Source organism: Micrasema longulum, unplaced genomic scaffold, assembly GCF_059751315.1.
Source record: "Micrasema longulum isolate JH-2025_06_02 unplaced genomic scaffold, ASM5975131v1 h1tg001291l, whole genome shotgun sequence".
NCBI lineage: Eukaryota > Metazoa > Arthropoda > Insecta > Trichoptera > Brachycentridae > Micrasema > Micrasema longulum.
Genome location: NW_028278478.1, coordinates 280,780 through 295,342, shown reverse-complemented (window position 1 = coordinate 295,342; position 14,563 = coordinate 280,780). Strand labels below are relative to the sequence as shown.

General features: G+C 39.6%; 1 protein-coding gene across 1 annotated transcript; it reads right to left on the bottom strand.

The window, feature by feature from the left end:
* Nucleotides 1-241: 241 nt before the first annotated feature.
* LOC148276064 (uncharacterized) lies at nt 242-13,908 on the bottom strand. The gene is made up of 4 exons (XM_088234816.1): nt 12,982-13,908; nt 11,688-12,795; nt 9,911-10,862; nt 242-323 (listed from the first exon to the last, which is right to left on the bottom strand). The coding sequence occupies exons 1-4, from the start codon at nt 13,906-13,908 to the stop codon at nt 242-244; spliced, it is 3,069 nt and encodes a 1,022-aa protein (XP_088090942.1).
* Nucleotides 13,909-14,563: the final 655 nt, after the last annotated feature.

Sequence of the window (14,563 nt, the reverse complement as noted above, 5' to 3'; positions counted from 1 at the left end):
AACTACAACTGATAACTGAAGTTCCGTCGTACAATCTCTTACTAAATGAATCTGTTAGTTGAAAAAGCTACAAAGTAAACGTTTTGGCAAAATTTATAAAACTCAACAGAAAATATATGCATACTTGAAAAAAATCATGTTAAAATAATCTGCGAGCGTCCAAAAATATTATTCATTTATGGACCGATTAAATCATCAACTTAAGGGTGTCAATATTGAGAGAGTGAAACAGTTCAGGTACTTAGGCCAGTGGTGTAGTCGGGCCGGAGCGGACCAGAGCGGCGCTCCGGCACTTTTTATCTGAGCGGAGCGGCACTCCGGCTCTGGTCAGGAACAAATATTACGTTTCAACAAAACGAAGAAAAGACGACAACAAAAAAAGAAAGAACAACAAACGTATTTGTTGTCGATAACTGGCAAAATTCTAAACATGTGTTCCCCCTCTCCGCCACCCTCCCACTTCACTATGGTGGTGGCGGTGCGCTCCGGTACTTTTTTATTCAGAACTACACCACTGCTTAGGCAGTATCATCACTGAGAATTGAGACCCCGCCACTGAGATGAAATGCAGAATAGGCGACCCGAACAGCATTTAACAAAATAAAAAATCTTTTTTGAGAAGGATTTATGAAAGTCTAGACATTTACAGGGCTTATGACTTGTCATTGGCTGATTTAAGTGGCCACTTTACACACTGTGTAACATTTACCATTTTGCCTATGTTTTAACATCCATATTTCTTTGATTCTTCCATCTGTTGATGAGTAGGCAAAATGGTGAATGTTACACCTTGTGTCAAGTGGCCACTTAAACCTGCTAATGACAGATCATAAGCCCTGTAAATACCTACACTTCCATATTTCCTTCTCTAAAATGTTCTCCATTTATGTTGTTATTTGTTAATTTTATTGAAATAATTTAAAAGTCACTTAAAAATATCCAAAATGGATGGATGGCCCGATCTTTTCCATCCTGAACATTAATGTTCTCAAAACAGTCATAAAATCTCAATCAAGTATCTTTGCAGATGACACCAAACTGTTTGCAAACCTCCTTCTCTACTTTGGACAACGACTCTAGCATTTCGACCACATCAATGAATTGGACCAAAACTGGCTAGTTTCGCTCAACGCTGAAAAATATACCGGTCTTTACATTGGCAAAAACAATCTAATACATTATATTTTGGGTGGTGTCCAACTCAAACCCGTAGAGCATCAAAAAGATCCGGACATAATCATATCAGTTGATTTAAAATGGGAAGCCCAAATCGCATATATTGCCAAGAAAGCCAAGTCAATAATATCCTTAATTGAAAAGGCATTCAAGCCTAGTTGTCTATTCCATTTTGATCAACCAGTTTAACAACCGTTTAGATACTTTTTTAAAGGAAGAAGAACGCAGACAAAAGGCAGTACAAGAGATATAAGCGCATCAGCAAAGGCTGGCTGGCCATAACGAATAATAATAATAATCTTGTCTGTGGCCTGTTATTATTAAACACGTTCATAAAAATCCACATAATATCCGTGACTTGGATCAATAAGGCCAAATGACGGGTTTAATTTTTTTCTTACCAAGATTTTGTAGACGATTAATGTCAATTGAAAACATATATATTTCAGTATTTTATATAAACATATTTAAAGGTAATAATTTTATTAACTCTTGTGTGGCTGTGATTTAACACTAGTCGACATAGGACACAAGACTTGATCTATATCTCTTATTTTTTTAAATTATGAATTCGTGTTTTTTGTAATCTTAAAATGGACATTTTTACACCCGATTTGAAAAGAAAAATATGTATAACTACGCTAAATGTTGATACTAAAAATATTTATCCTTGCTACGCGAATGAATGAATGTCCGCTAATTTAGCAACACGTCTATACAGATACCTTATACAAGAGAGAGCACGAAGAAATAAGTCATAACAAGAAAGACAGATTCAGTTTTCAGTCGGTTGATAACAGTAATGGGGAATGCACGCGCGTAACATGAGCGACATATTTGTGATTTTTAATTTATTTTGCTATAACAGGGCAAAATTTTATGATTATTCGCATAAATCATGAAAACGAAATTATTAAACAGTATGACACCATTTTAATGTCTGAACTTGAAAATATTCCATCGTTTACTAGTGGTAACACGATGTTACATCACCGCACGGAAAATAATTATTTACCACAGTCTTTTAAGAGTCAATATTCGTTATCAAATATGTCCAACAGTTTATTGTAGCGCCACAAAATGACTGAAAATTACTCTCCTGTGCTAATGCGATTTACGATATTGGCCCTTATGGATCAAAGCCACGGATATATTTATGTACATGAAATTTTTCATACGGCAAACTCGATTTAATTTTTTTATTCACGTATTACAAAGATACATAACTCTGTAATTTTTATTGTTATACATGTCTTGTTGCATTCATCAACGTAACGATTAATTACCACTTTTTGGTGTTCAGCATTTTGTGTTTACGGCAAAATTTGTTGTGCTTGACTCATGGGGTTTTGTAATAACCAATTCAAATGAGGATTCGTCGAAAGGGATAAATTAGTTTGTGTTTTAATAGTATAAGTACAGAGAATATGCTACTAAGTCAACAACAGCTAATCTCTACATGAACATGATAAAATAATAATTATGTGTATTGAAGTACTGCGAATCTATTTGTATCCTTAAATTGGATCTAGTTAACGTATCTAATCGGCGGTTTTGTGAATAGATATTGAATGTCCAGTATGTTCCGAAAATATGGAGTTTTACGTTTGATCATGAAATGGGCTTTATCAAAGCAATTAATTTATTAGGCTAAGATAGTATTATAAATACTAGTTAGAGTAAAGTTATTGATGATAAATTAGACACTTGAATTATGAAATTTGATATGTTTAGTTGAAAATAAATATGATATTTTATAAATTTACAACAAAAGAAATAAACTATTTTTCAAACGATTTTTTAATCAAGTTTTAACAACTTTTCATTTATGTCTAGAATTAGTGATCATTTTAGTTTTTAGACCAAAATATTTTAAAAAATACTAAAATTAGTGCAAACTGTTTAATGATGACGATAATCAAGTACATGCATCACTCTGGATATTGATCTGTTCCATGTATTGATCATCACTCATTAAATAGGTACACTTTTAATAAAATATAAATAAAACAACCAATAAGTTAGTGCTTCTATTATAAAATTTATAATTCAACTCATATAACTCATCTCATAAGAAGGAGTGTGTATTTGACTACACATTTTTATCGATTGTTGCGCGGTATTGTCGATAATTCTGAGATTATGATGAGCATTGGTTTGTATGTTCCTGATAATTACCTAAGACAGCGTCAGCATAAATTGTTTCATATTCCGATATACAGGACTAACCTTCCGATGTTTATGCCTGTTGGAAGGGCTACCGCTATGCTGAACAACATCGCTCTGGATATTGATCTGTCTTATGTATCCGAAGGGGTTTTCCGGAGCAAGATTCTCCTACTACTTTGACATGAATCTCTTTCATGTATTTTTTTATTTTTTATAATATGTACGTATTAAATGTATGTTTGTAATGTATATTTTATATTTAATGAAATTAATTGAATTGAATTAAATTGAATACATACCTATGCAGGTATATGTAAATACACGTATTTATTTCTACGGATTTTTTTTTGTCCTAGATTGATTTTCTTTAGTTGTATTATATTTAAATTCAATTGTTCCTCTATGTATTACAAGGAAATGTATTTGCCATTATTGAATGGACTAAACAACTCTCTAAACAAATAAATAATACTACGTTAATTTTGAAACATCTCTTGAGATTTTGAAATAGAATACAAATATAAGGCTATAATCAAATACTGCTTATAATACTTGAGGCCACGCGGACCATATTTTGATTTTTTATATGGTAAAGGCATTTTAAAAATGCATTACACATGCACTCCTCACGAGCAAATTCCAAATTTTGCAGTTATCAGGTTATGCCCAAATACCGTTTTTTATTTACTTCGCATAGAATCAAACGAGTTTGAAGGAAAAAAACTTTAAAATCGTTCGTCATAAATTTTATTTTTTCAAATAGCGATTCATTCAACATACTTTAGTCAACAAAAGGCAAAATAAAATGGCATTTACAATTATTTACATTATGTGGGATTTGTGCTCGTTAGCATTTGATTGCGGTAAAATTAGTATTTTGTTGGCATAATGGATGTAGTATGCATTGCCCCTCGCTGTTTATCCACCATATATGAACTAGTAGTTGTTCGCGGCGGCTACCAGGGGAACGAAGCCAGAAGGAGGTATGCGTGTAGGCATACAGAGAGCAAAATTGAAATTGCGCTATTAACATGACAAAGGGAGCGGCGCGCCGACGACCCTGACATAGCCTGTGTTGGATCAGTGGTTCTCTAACTCGGGCCGCGTGTCAGATTAGAGGTTCTCAAAGTTTACTCGGGTGATAATATCGCGGGCAAGATGTGTCGGATCGTGGTTGCTGAACTATCCACTCACACATCTGCGGCCCTAATATGAACACGAATCGAGAGTTACAAATCGTAAGTTTGTAAAGTAAAGGATGGCGTTAATTTGAAAAACGCTAAGTAGACACATCATGTCTAAAGGAAAGATAGACAACGTAATTGAGGAAAGCTGTCCGTCGAGTTGACAGGCAGAATAGATTAAAATCTTAATTAAGCTTCAGAAAACTTGACAGATATCGGAGATCTGCAAAAATTTGATTAGAAAAATACTCCGAGGCGGAGATGATGAGACGGAAATGGAAAAGCGTTCTAAGAAAGGAAAATGTTTTTGTGTTACGCGAAAAGGGATAAGAAAAATCGGGACGCATTCGGGAACCCCTCTTAGTTCTTTTGATCGTTAGCAAAAATGGTTATGTCAACACAGAATTCTAAAGAATCTCGCTTTAGAATGTTCGTTTCATTTTTAACAAGTGGCTCTATTAACTTTCCCTTTAGGCGGATTTCGCTTTAAGAGAGACGCGAGTAAAGAGGCGACCAAATGAACGGTGAAAATAATATTTAAATTTGACGACTTCTTCAAAACCAATTTGGATTCAAAAGATATGACTCAATTTCTGTACCTGGTGGAGAAATTTAGATTTCAAAGAGTAGAGAATTATGTTTCTGCGCTCCAAAATATAGCCCGGCAGAGATAGCACGCAGTTCACAATATCCATTTAAGGTTTCTAAGCGCCATCAAGAGAAAATCACATCTTCCTACAACACGAAAGCTCGAAGGAAAAAATAAGTTTAAATATTTTTATGATGCTTTTAACAATATTTAATTTCGATTCTTAAATAAAAGCAACATACCTAATTCATTTTTCTTTTAATGTCAAATTATCACTACGTAAATCGATATATAAATAAAACATTAAACGAAATAAAACGATCATTTTTCATTTTTCAATCATTTTTTTTTACGGGTGATCGGGTTTTGTCGTGACCGACATTGTCAGACTGGTGACGATATACAATTAAAAATATTAAGTGAAAGTCTCTTATTTGACATTATGGTATATATTTTTTATATAATTGTATCTTATAAATTTATAAATGACTGTTGGCTTTCCAATGAAATAAAATAAATATTTAAATAATATACAGAAGGAATAATAGTTGTAAATGTATTGTTTGCTTCATTCTTAAGTTTTAAATCTTATCACTAGATTTTTATATTAAATGAATTATAAACTAATTCCTTGAGGAGAGATCCTTAAGCCCACTATCCACTCGCATCCGTTATAAAGTCTTGTGGGACTTTGTGTCAGCTGCACTAAGAAAAGTTATTATAAATATTCCTAAGAAATAAAAACTCTGTGAACATTAAGGAAGGAGAAGGAGAATGTATGAATAGAGGCTAACACGTTGTCCCTACCCCTCAAAATCTCTACAACGTCTCTGTTTTTTTCATTAAAAATATGTATTTATATAAACAGTTTACATAAATAAATGTATACGTATATACAAAAACAATGATTCAATACTATAGTATCACAGCAATCAGTTATGTTTAATTATGTTTCTTATGTTAGTTATAACACAAGAAACATAATTAAAAACAGGGACATTTACAATAGAAAAACAGCCTTGAATAAAGAAGGACTGCCAAGGTGGTCGGAGGCAGAGAATCCAAATACCACCCCCGTAAGGGGAGGACAAAAGAAAAGAAAGTGTGCGTTATGCTCGGAAAGACGCACAGCTCCGACTTAATCATCATCCCAATAAAATACTTCAGTTTAAAACGACATTTGAAAACAAATATTTAATGCCAACCTTCTTTGGACCTGACCCGAGAACCCAAACATGGCAAATGCGCCAACCACTTCATCTGAGGCAGACGTTTTTCCAATATATTTCCCTTTTCAGGATTTTGACTTGAGAGCAATAATCGAGTCAAAAACATAATTCGTCCAGGATTCTAGTTTTATTTCACAAACAAAAATGTATTCTTTTTCGTAAGTAAATTTGGAATTCACCTTTGGTCAATAACATAAACATAGTTAAAAGTACATAAATTATTTATAAATTAAAAACATCAAATTTGAAAGTGTTTCAAAAAGTTTTATTTGAAGTCATAAAATTTACTTTATATGATAAATTAATGGCGATAAATTCGATGAAATAGGATTACAAAATTAAGATTATGTTATAAGCGTATAAGCAAACATTTTGATTACACGTTAAATTAGGTTAACTCTTAGTAAGAATTACATTGAAAATTAGGGTAATTGAATATTCCCAATCAAACGTAGCAAGATGGGCGCTTCCTAAGTTTGAGATTGGAAACCAATGGAAGTCATTAATCCTTAACATATTCCTCCATTATTGGAGACATTTAGGAAACTATCCCAGATGTATTCCTCTCTACTTCGAATCACCTCCTCCAGTCTTCTGCGCTCCTGGGATCGGCATGAATTACTAAAGATCGACGCACGTTATTTAACCCAACCCGAGTTAAGTGTCATAATTTGCGGCGAATTAGGGTAGACGCCTTAATTATTTATTTATTAATTTATTTATTTCATTTTATTTGTTTATGTCATAGCTGTAAAAAGCTATGACATAAACAAAATAATTAAAAAAATCTTAACAATACTAAAGCCAATTAAAAAAATCCACTGTAAATATAATGACACATAATATATAAGAAAAGAAGTTTAGTAATTGTATTTGTGTGACGTTTGTATTCATGTGTATGTGAATGTGTGTATGCGTGAATGAATGAGGGAGAGGATACATGTGCGTGTGGGAATGAAAGAGGGAGAGGGTGCGTTTTTATGGGTGCGTAAGTATGAAAATAATGGAGAAATTATTGTTGGATTTTTTATTTCATATTATCGAATCGCGTTTTGATTCCTTATAATTAAAACTATAAAACGTAATTTACTTTCTCCTTCTTCTTTACTTCCCACCCCCCTCCTATCATCATAGTGTAGTGTAGATTTAAAAAATATTTTTGACAAAATTTTGTACAAAATTTTCTCAAAATAAACGGTTTGGTAGGAATGAAGAATTTGCCCTAAAGCAATATGCCCACCCATATATGTATATAAATGTATGTGTACACAAAGTGCTAAATAAATAAATAATTTGACATTGGTTTTCGGATGCATTTTAGGTATTTAGAATGGATAAAAATCATTACATCTGTGTACCGACTAGGTGACCGACCATCCTGTGTTTAACAGAATGTCCCGTATTTAAGCAATGATTTTGGCAGTATTTTATTATTTTAATAATTAAAATATAGGACCATAAGTACATGTAATTGAATAATTTCACGTGTCATATTTTGACACGAGTGTCTTTGGTCTTTCATAAATCACAGTGTTCGTCATAATTTGTACTTTTAAGCGTGAATAAGATCGAAATATTCATCAAATTCACGTAGGTACCTTAAAATGGCGAAATCTACCGATCTACCGAATTTGATCGAAATTCTACCGATTTTTAATTTTTTCCTTTTTTCTACCTATTTATTATTATTTTTTACTACCTATTTATTCGTCCTCAGTATAGGCAATTTCCTTATAAATAAATAAACCAAATACTCTCTTTTATTTGTTGGTTCAGAAAGTTACTTTTCTGCCATCTGTTTTTTTCATAGAAACTATTTATCCTTCGTTCGTAAATAATATATACGTTAAGTGGCTAGTATTGGTAAATGGTAATTTCCAGTTAAGTCCAAAGTCGGTAAATTAAAGTTGTGTCATTTTTTCTCATAATTTCACCCTTTCTATTTTATCAAATGGAATGTCAGCGGATCGCTAGTTTTAACAATAAATAAACGTTTTTTTCATCCGTTACTATTTTCTGATCAAATTTAGTTACCTTTGTCAGCGATAAGTAAATATTATTTATTTTATTACTAAGCAAAAAATTACGATAAAAGCGCCGTGAATTTTTTAATTTTTGAAAACGTGAACATTTAATTAAATCATTGTGATCTCACCGGAAGTCAAATTTGGAACCCTCCGTGTGTCAGGCAAGCGTCTTAGCCATTAGTTCATGGGAGCCGCTATTGGTTTGATCAAAAAAAGTTCCACTTGCACGTTTAACGAAATTTTGTGATGGAAAAAGTTGAGAAATATTAATAACCCTTTCCCTTCCTCATCTACTAAATCCCGCCCATAGGACAATGAATCTATAGAAATCTACCGATTTATTTATCTTTATCTACCGATTTTAGCTTGATGGAAGTTGGCAACGCTGTGTTTGGGTCAGAGCGTTCTTTACAATTTTAAAATGATTGATATGGCGGTTGATGTGTTTTCTAGTGAACGTTAAAAAAAAAGATAATCATTGATCATCACTCATTAAATAGGTACACTTTTAATAAAATATAAATAAAACAACCAATAAGTTAGTGCTTCTATTATAAAATTTATAATTCAACTCATATAACTCATCTCATAAGAAGGAGTGTGTATTTGACTACACATTTTTATCGATTGTTGCGCGGTATTGTCGATAATTCTGAGATTATGATGAGCATTGGTTTGTATGTTCCTGATAATTACCTAAGACAGCGTCAGCATAAATTGTTTCATATTCCGATATACAGGACTAACCTTCCGATGTTTATGCCTGTTGGAAGGGCTACCGCTATGCTGAACAACATCGCTCTGGATATTGATCTGTTCCATGTATCCGAAGGGGTTTTCCGGAGCAAGATTCTCCCACTACTTTGACATGAATCTCTTTCATGTATTTTTTTTATTTTTTATAATATGTACGTTTTAAATTATTTTTTGTAATGAATATGTTATATTTAAATAAATGAATCGAATATTCTCTACAAATTGTCACATACATAGTCAAAAATAAATATTTATATATTTAATTTATTGAATGCATTTATTTAATACAAAAAATACACAATTTTATCATAGAGCACAGTTTTAATTTTTTTATGTCCCGACTTACTATTGAATAAACATAACAAAGAACTATCCTTTATTTAAAAAAAAAACGCAATTATAAAACATAACCAAACCTTAACATAAAAATATCATAATACAACCGGCCCCCAACTTAAGCACATTCTACTTTCGCACAATTTGCTATTTGGCACATGTAACAGACGCGGCGGATCACTGCTTCGTCCGTAGCAATCGCGCCCGTCACAAGAACTGTATTTCTATAGGCGCTGGTGTCAAACGCAGAGTGGCCGGGCGTAGGCGGGCCTCGGCCGACGAACGATAAGCTCCGGGGGAGGTATCGTCGCCTAGAGATCCCTTGCGGGGTCGCTAGCGAGTAGCGCTGGCGGCCGCAATCCTGAGTCAGGCAACCGGGTTGTAAGGCCGGTATCTCTCCGTCGGTGGGAACGGCGGGGTGTGTTCCGGGGAAGTATAATTCGCGTCCCCATCCTGAGGACGCTATCTTTATCGAGGTAGGGAGTGAGACCCAGCAGGCGGCTGTTCCGCGGGAGGCACTCCCCCCGTCTAATTGCGGCTATCTCGGCGTGGTAACTGTCTGTCTGGCTTATGAGTATCCACGCCCTCTCTGATGCCTTGAGTTCCGGGGCGATGAGTGTCGCGCTTCCTGTATTCTTTTTCCTGCAGCGGTTTATGAAGCGCAACACCCACGCTGTAGTTCTGATCAGTCTCCGCCAGGAGGAAAATCTTCTTTCGTCCGGGAGGGCTGTCATCACGATGGCACTGTTCGCACACTTTATTTCACTGCTTGTATCCGGGGTCGCCGTTATTACCTTGAGCGGCGGCCATTCACTTTTATTTTTCTTTATGAAACTCGGCCCACTGAACCACATGCCGGCCGGGGAGATGTCTGGTATCTCGCCGTCCCGCGTCCCGAGATCAGCGGGGTTCTTCTTTCCTGGTACCCACCGCCACTCTTGAGCGTTCGTTAGCTCATCTATTTCCCCTAGGCGGTGGGCTACAAATGGCGTGAAGATACGCGAATCACTCTGGACCCAGCACAGCACCGTAGTAGAATCTGTCCAGTAGTAGGTATCGCGTATATTACTTCCGCATTCTTTCTTAATTGTGGCCGCCAGTCGTGCGGCCATGAGCGCGGCTTGTAATTCCAGGCGTGGAATTGATAGCGCTCGTAGCGGGCTAACTCGGCACTTGCTAGCCATGAACGTCGCATTCCTTCCGGCGGCGTTCTCCTCCACGATGTAGGCTACGGCGCAGCTCGCTTGTTCCGAGGCATCGGAAAATACGTGCAGCTCTACTGGCTGGCCCTTGGCGCTCGATACGCGCCGCGGTATAGCGCACTCGGTATTGCGTAATATGTCCACCCAAGTGCGCCATTTCTCTGCGTGTTCTTCATTCACTTGTTCGTCCCACTCTATGTGGGAGCGCCACACATCTTGTAGCAGTATTCGCGGGCGTATTGTCAAACACCCTACGAAACCGAGCGGATCGAAAATGCTCATAACTTCACTTAACATCTGCCGTTTTGTAGGCCTCTCTGTTGGAACCTCCCGTGACACTTTAAATTTAAATTGAAACTCGTCTGTCACCGGGTCCCATTTGATGCCGAGGACCCTCTCTGTCACGGAGGTTCCGCTAATTATTTCGCGTGCGCTTTTCCCTCTCAGACTTGAAGGAATCGCTTCCATTACGGAGGGATCATTACTCGCCCAATTCGCGAGGATGAATCCGCCCCGCCGTAGTAGTTCGCTGACATCGTGGCGCAGTTGTATCGCCTCTGTTGCACTGTCTACGGCATCCATATAGCCGTCCATGTAGAATTTATTTCGCACAGCATCCCTGGCGGCGGCCATCTCTTGCCCGTGATCTTCTGCGACTTGATTTCTCACGTACTGTGCGCTGCTCGGTGAACACGCCGCGCCGAACGTCATCGACGTCATAATCATTTCCCGAATTTCTTCTTCGGGACTATCGCGCCAGAGGAACAGCTGCGCCCTCTGGTCTTCTTTTCTTATTTTAATTTGGAGAAACATCTCCCTTATATCTGCTGCCAGCGCGATCTTTCCCTCGCGAAATCGCATTATATTTCCCATAAGCGATGAGAGAAGGTCCGGGCCGTTGGCCAACATGTCGTTCAATGACTTCCCGTTGCAGCGGCTGGCGGCGTCAAATACTATCCGTATTTTATCCGGTTTATTCACGTTCGTCACTGCGAAATGCGGCAAAAACCAAAGCCCACTCGCAGTGTCTTGTCTTTCAGCCAGCGTCAGTTCCCGGGCATACTCCTTGTCTAGATATTCTTTAATATTTAACTTGTAAGCCGCGGCGAATTCACTGTTTTTACTGAACTTTTTCTCTATGCTTAAAAATCGATTCAGCGCTGTACGGCGATTATCCGGTAAACACATTCGATTGTCTTTCCACAGTAGCCCTGTCTCGTACTGTCCTTGCGGTAGGAAACGTGTCGTGGCTCTCATGGTTTCTGTGGCTCGCGCCTCCTGACGCGATATCTTGGCTGTCGAACTTATACCTAACGCGTCGACGGCGTAATTCTGTTTAACTAGATTTTCTAGTCTCTGTTCTGTACTAAGCGCCATTAGTATGCTGGCGTTAGTCTGGCGTGTCCGCCCACCGTGTATCACCTTTCCTAAGGCTGTCACTGAGGCGATGTATTCCCCGCATCTCCGTGCCTCTCTCGTCACTATGAGAGAGGCGTTATCTTGGCCGATGAGTAACTGCGGGCACACTTGTCGCATCCTGCCTTCCCCTTCAATCACGGGCTGTAGCGGCAGACTCAGCTTCTGTATTGTGTTTGCGCGGAGAGTGAATAAATCTTCCGTAACTCCGCGCACTTTAATTGTGACTTTTCTTGATGCACTATCTGTTACGCACATTCCGCCGGCACCGTGGATTTTTAATCCTCGAGTCTCTCCCGGCGCGCCGATGTCGTTTGCTATTTTTGCGTCAATCAATGTCACGGTTGATCCCTCATCCAGTAACGCGTACGCGTTCACTCGTCCTCGCGGACCACTTAACATGACGGGAATCACTTTTAGGAGGACCGGTTCCTCCCGAGCGTAGGTGCTCGTCACTATATTATTCGTCCGCGAACTGTGGCCGAAATCGTAGTTTCTTTCACTTGAACTCGCGGCGCGGGTTTCGTTCGCGGTCGGTCTGTTTCCCCCGGCGCCCGCCGCTGCAGGCGTGTCGCGGCGGGCACTATTATCTGGCGCTCGTATATCGGCGCTAGACCGAGCTTCACTGATATCGGCACCATTTCTGTCGTGTAATGTCTTGTGATGTGTTCGGCGACATCCATCGAGGCCGCACTTTTTTACATTTCTACACTTTATCGCCCGATGAGTGTTCGATAAACACGAAAAACACAAATTCTTTCGCTTCACTATGTCCCATCTTTCCGAAATACTACACTCTATGTATTCCTGGCATGTTTGTAGTAAATGTCCTCGTCCGCACAAAACACATGACGCTACACTTTTCCCGTTTCCCTCTGTTGAAATCACTGTATGCACTTGTTCTCGCTTCTGTGGCTTCTTGCGTTGTTTTCCGCTGTACACTTGCGGCTCTATTCCGCCGCCTATCATCGAAGATTCCGTTAAATCTTCCAAGAAGAGCGCGAAATCCTTCGCGGAGGGCCTCACCCGGTTTCCTCTTCTGCTGTACCACCAGAGAGACTTCATGCACAGCGGTAACTTGCTCACTAGTTCACTTAGTAGTTGTGGCGTAGACATGTAATCGCCACCGAAGCCTTCTAAGGTTGCTATCGCGTTCCGAACTGCGCTAGACAGATCTACCAATGCTTGCGTAGATCCGTCGTTCTGTATGCAGCGGAGCCTTCTCACTTTTTCCAACAAGGAAGACGCTACAATGTCCGGCTGGCCGTAGTGTAGCTCCAACGTCTTCATTATCACACTCACTTGGCTTGGATCCACTAGTAATGACGACACAGATTCTCTTGCCCGTCCTTTTAACGCACGCTGTAGACGCAGGAGGTTTTCTGGATCCGAAAGGCAGCACATCTCCGTCGACTGAGTGTACTGCGATTTGAAAGTAGCCCATTCCTGCGGCTCTCCGGCGAAGGCGGGTAGGTCCTTGGCAGTAGATTGGCGCGCTATCATGGCGCCGACTCTGCTAACGTCCTCTGGGGCTGAAGTCGGGCTTCTTCCTTGCGAAACCTCTAGTAGAATCGCCATTTTTGACAGCACCGTCATGATGCCGTCCATATCCGTAGCACGCGGCGCGGGCTCGGGTTTCGTCTCCAAGGGCACGCGTCGGTCTTGATCGCGTAGTGAAGCACGGAGCGTTCGAACCTGCGTCCTCAGCCGCTGGACTGTATCTTCGGATGTGTCCGACTCGGCTGAGTCCTGATCTGTAGCAGGGTCTTCTCTCGGTTCCGTGCCTCCTCGACCCGAGCGGAGTGAAAGGGTTCTCGTAGTCATCTCTAGGCGCTCTGCGATGAATATCCGGTTCTTCTCGAAGGACCAACTTGTAACAGACGCGGCGGATCACTGCTTCGTCCGTAGCAATCGCGCCCGTCACAAGAACTGTATTTCTATAGGCGCTGGTGTCAAACGCAGAGTGGCCGGGCGTAGGCGGGCCTCGGCCGACGAACGATAAGCTCCGGGGGAGGTATCGTCGCCTAGAGATCCCTTGCGGGGTCGCTAGCGAGTAGCGCTGGCGGCCGCAATCCTGAGTCAGGCAACCGGGTTGTAAGGCCGGTATCTCTCCATCGGTGGGAACGGCGGGGTGTGTTCCGGGGAAGTATCCAAGGGTCCAAATTATCCGGGGTCCAAAGAGTATCCGAGTTCCAAGTCCAGGGGGGTAGCGGTGTTCGAATACAGGTGGCGATGAGGTCCGGTTTGAAGCGAGGTAGGGAGACGAAGTGGAGAGTAAAAAGCCTTAGTAGTGTGACGAGATGACTGACTTTATTTTTTCCCCGGCGGGGCTATATATACAACATTTTTTGCCGTGCGGCGGCGGGCTAGGCCAATAGCGGGTGGTCCTAGGTTGACCAATCACGCGGCGAGAGAGATAGCGAGCACATTTGCCGGCTCTATCGGTCTCTCTCGCGCCACGTATAAGGTCCCCACCCTC